This window comes from Salvia miltiorrhiza, chromosome 6 (genome assembly GCF_028751815.1).
Source record: "Salvia miltiorrhiza cultivar Shanhuang (shh) chromosome 6, IMPLAD_Smil_shh, whole genome shotgun sequence".
Classification (NCBI taxonomy): domain Eukaryota; kingdom Viridiplantae; phylum Streptophyta; class Magnoliopsida; order Lamiales; family Lamiaceae; genus Salvia; species Salvia miltiorrhiza.
The window spans coordinates 42301519-42304827 of NC_080392.1; the positions used below are offsets into that span (position 1 = coordinate 42301519).

Consider the following 3309-nt stretch of genomic DNA (forward strand, 5'->3'; position numbering starts at 1 on the left):
TATCCTTTTGAAAGATATTTGAGGACATTAAAAAATCATATAAAGAACAAAGCCAAGGTTGAGGCGTCCATCGCCAATGCATACTTACATGCAGAAATGTCAACCTTCTCTTCGTTTTACTTTGAAGATCAAATATCTACAAAGTGGACAACTTTGCCTCGCAATATTGAGATGCGACTGTGAACAGTGGCGTTTGCATAAAAGGTTCGGTCTATGGTAGTGATAGAGATGTGCTAGACTTTTATGGGCGTCTGCAAGAGGTTTGCGTGCTGGAGTATCCGGGGTATCCAATTAAGCAGACAGTCTTGTTCAACTGTGAATGGTATGACTTGTCGGCTCAGGGAACTTCTATTGATACAGACTTCAAGTTAGTTTCACTGAACCACACACGAAGATATAAGAAGTATGATCCCTTTGTTTTGGCGAGTCAAGTAGTTCAAGTGTTTTACTGTCCCTATCCCAGTACGAACCAATCAAAGAAAAATTGGTGGTCAGCATGCAAAGTCAACGCAAGATCTAAGGTTGAAGTGTCTACTGCAGCATCTACATCAACATTAGATCAACCATTTCAAGAAGAAGTGGTTACTATTATGCCTACTCACACAAGTGTAGGCATTGAACAACCACTTCTCCTTCATCCCCTCGGTGGAGTCGTTGAGATTGAAGATGACGATGAAGCAGAAGACGATGATTCCCCGTTGACATCTAACGATAGTGATGATGATAGTAGTGATGCTTATGAATAAATGTAAATGCACATTTTGGTTGAATTTGATTGCAAATTTGTTATGTTTATGTTTATGTTTGTTAGTTACTGTTAATGTTACGTTTCGTGAAAGCGTTTGTTAATTTAATTGTATGCAACAGGCATCATGTCTACCTCTCGAGGTTTGTTGGGATTTGGGAGGCGATATGGCGTTAATGCGCCAGAAGCTACAGCAGATACATCTGATGGGTCTGGGACGCATATTTCTGGGACTCCCGAGACTCCCCAGGCTTCTAGTAGTTCACGGGCTAGAAGGCCTAGGGGCCCTACAGCTGCCGCTATCAGAGAGAGAGAGGTTAAGGCACCTGATGGGAGGACGGTATTTCAGAGGCATCCTGAGACTGGGTAAGTACATTAGTTAAAATTATTGTTTCTCGTACACCATGATTAAGTTAATCAATTACTTGTACACAGTGTTTTGTTGGAGCCCACTGGCCTGTCCAAAGCTTGCACGTGCACATTTAAGATGTTTGAAAACCCAGGCGGGTACACATGGAAGTTGACGCCCCCGGCGATGAAGGATAAATTTTTTGATGAATTACAGGTACAATTAAATTTATAATACATATAAATATATCATATTAAATTGTTAAAATGTTTGATATTAAATTAATTATCTTTCTTTCAACAGAAAGAGTTTACGTGGCAGCCCGATGATGAGCATGACGTGAGGATCATGTGGGAGACAAAAGCCCGCAAAAGGTACTCCGACATGATGAGCGACTACAAGACAACTCTCAAGCAGTGTATCAGCCAAGGGAGAGAGATGTCTAGGCCCGCCTGGATGACTCCCGATTTCTGGACTGGACTCCGGGATTACTGGCATCAGCCCGAGGTTGAGGCTGTTTCAACTCGAGCTCGTGCCAACCGGATGTCCGAGCCCGATGGGGAGGGTACAGGGATCAGTAGGCACGTGGGCGGGTCCCAGTCGACTCGTATCCTGCAGCAGTATATGGTATGTAATTAACAAATAATTAAGTATATAAATTAAATTAATATATTGACTAATATAACTTATTTATCTTATATAAATGCATATACAGAGCTTGGATCCTGGTACTCCCCAGGATGCACCGAACTATGCCACCTTCCTCCGCCTCCACACGTACGCCGACGGAAGTTATACGTCGGAGAGAGATGCTAGAATTGACGTAAGTGTTTAAGTTTATTCAAATATTTAGTGAATGTATTTATTTTCTAACAATTATGCATTGTTATGTATGTATTAGGCCGAGGTTCATCGACTGGCCGCTGCCACAGGACGACAGGAGCGGCTAGACGAGGTGTATTTGGAGGTGGTGCAAATTGATAGGTCACGGATCTACGGCGTCGGGAGTGCCGGGCAGAGTCAGGCTAGTAGGGGGTCTATCCGCAGCACGGGCACTTCTGCGGTGTCTCAGCAGCTTTATGAGACACGGATCTCCACGCTGGAGGAGCGATTGGCGGCAGAGCAAGCACAACGCCAACAGATAGAGGAGCGCATGGCGGCAGAGCAAGCAGAACGCCAACAGATGCAGGACCGCGTGGCTCAATTGGAGGCGTTTATGATGATGTATAAGGCTCCGCCACCTCCACACCCTGATGCCGATGATGATGATGATGATGATGCTTAGACTTATGTTTATGTTTTCAAACAAAATTACATTTGCACTTTCTTTTCAAATTTATGTTTTATTGAACTATATATTTCAAGTGCTTTAATTATTAAAACTATAAATGTTTTATATATTTATGGCAATGATGATGATGATTGCATTTAACATAAACAAATAAATTCAAATCACATTATAATAACCAAATTAAAACACTTTTGGTGTATTAATGTTAAAAAAAAAAAAAAAAAAATTAATTAATTAATTAATTAATTAATTATTAAATATTAATTAAATATTTTACCGACGATAAAAATAAGGACCGAAACGAACTCGCTCACTAATTAACAACATATTTAAGGTATTATCTCCACATATTCAAAAATTATAATTATATGAGTGAGTATATAGCATTTAAATGAATTAATAGATGTAGATATATCAATAATACGAGTGTTCTGTACTGGTGATCACTCGAAAAGAATTTCAAAGTTAAGCGTGCTTGACACATAGCACAAGCAAGATGGGTGACCCACTGGGAAGTCGGGTCGCCGACTGGGAAGTTCGTCTAAAGTATGCAATACCGTATAAATACGGAAATAAATTGTGGATATACAATATACAATAAAATAAATAAATAAATAAATAAATAAATAAATAAAATAAAATAAAATAAAAAAATAAAATAAAAAATATTACCGTGGGCAAAACGCCGTCGGTAGTTACCGACGGCAATTTCCCCTCGGTAAATACCCGGCCATCCTCCGGCGTGAACCACCGGCCGGCGGTTGATTTTTACCGACGGCGATTCGCCGCCGCTAGTTAGCGGCGGTAATCGCCGTCGGTAGTTTTCTGGCAAGGTCAGCCGGACTCCGGTGGCTCTCTACCGACGGCAAGATAGCCCTCGGTAACTAGCGGCGGTGTCTGCCGCCGCTATTTCTCCGGCTAGGC

At 41.3% G+C, this 3309-nt stretch overlaps 1 protein-coding gene across 1 annotated transcript; it reads left to right on the forward strand.

Annotated features, from left to right (window-relative positions):
* Positions 1-376: 376 nt before the first annotated feature.
* On the forward strand, positions 377-2494 carry LOC130989688 (uncharacterized). Its single transcript, XM_057913748.1, has 6 exons — positions 377-748; positions 868-1111; positions 1181-1310; positions 1398-1721; positions 1810-1917; positions 1996-2494. The coding sequence occupies exons 1-6, from the start codon at positions 718-720 to the stop codon at positions 2377-2379; spliced, it is 1221 nt and encodes a 406-aa protein (XP_057769731.1). The 5' UTR covers positions 377-717; the 3' UTR covers positions 2380-2494.
* The last annotated feature ends 815 nt before the right edge of the window (positions 2495-3309 follow it).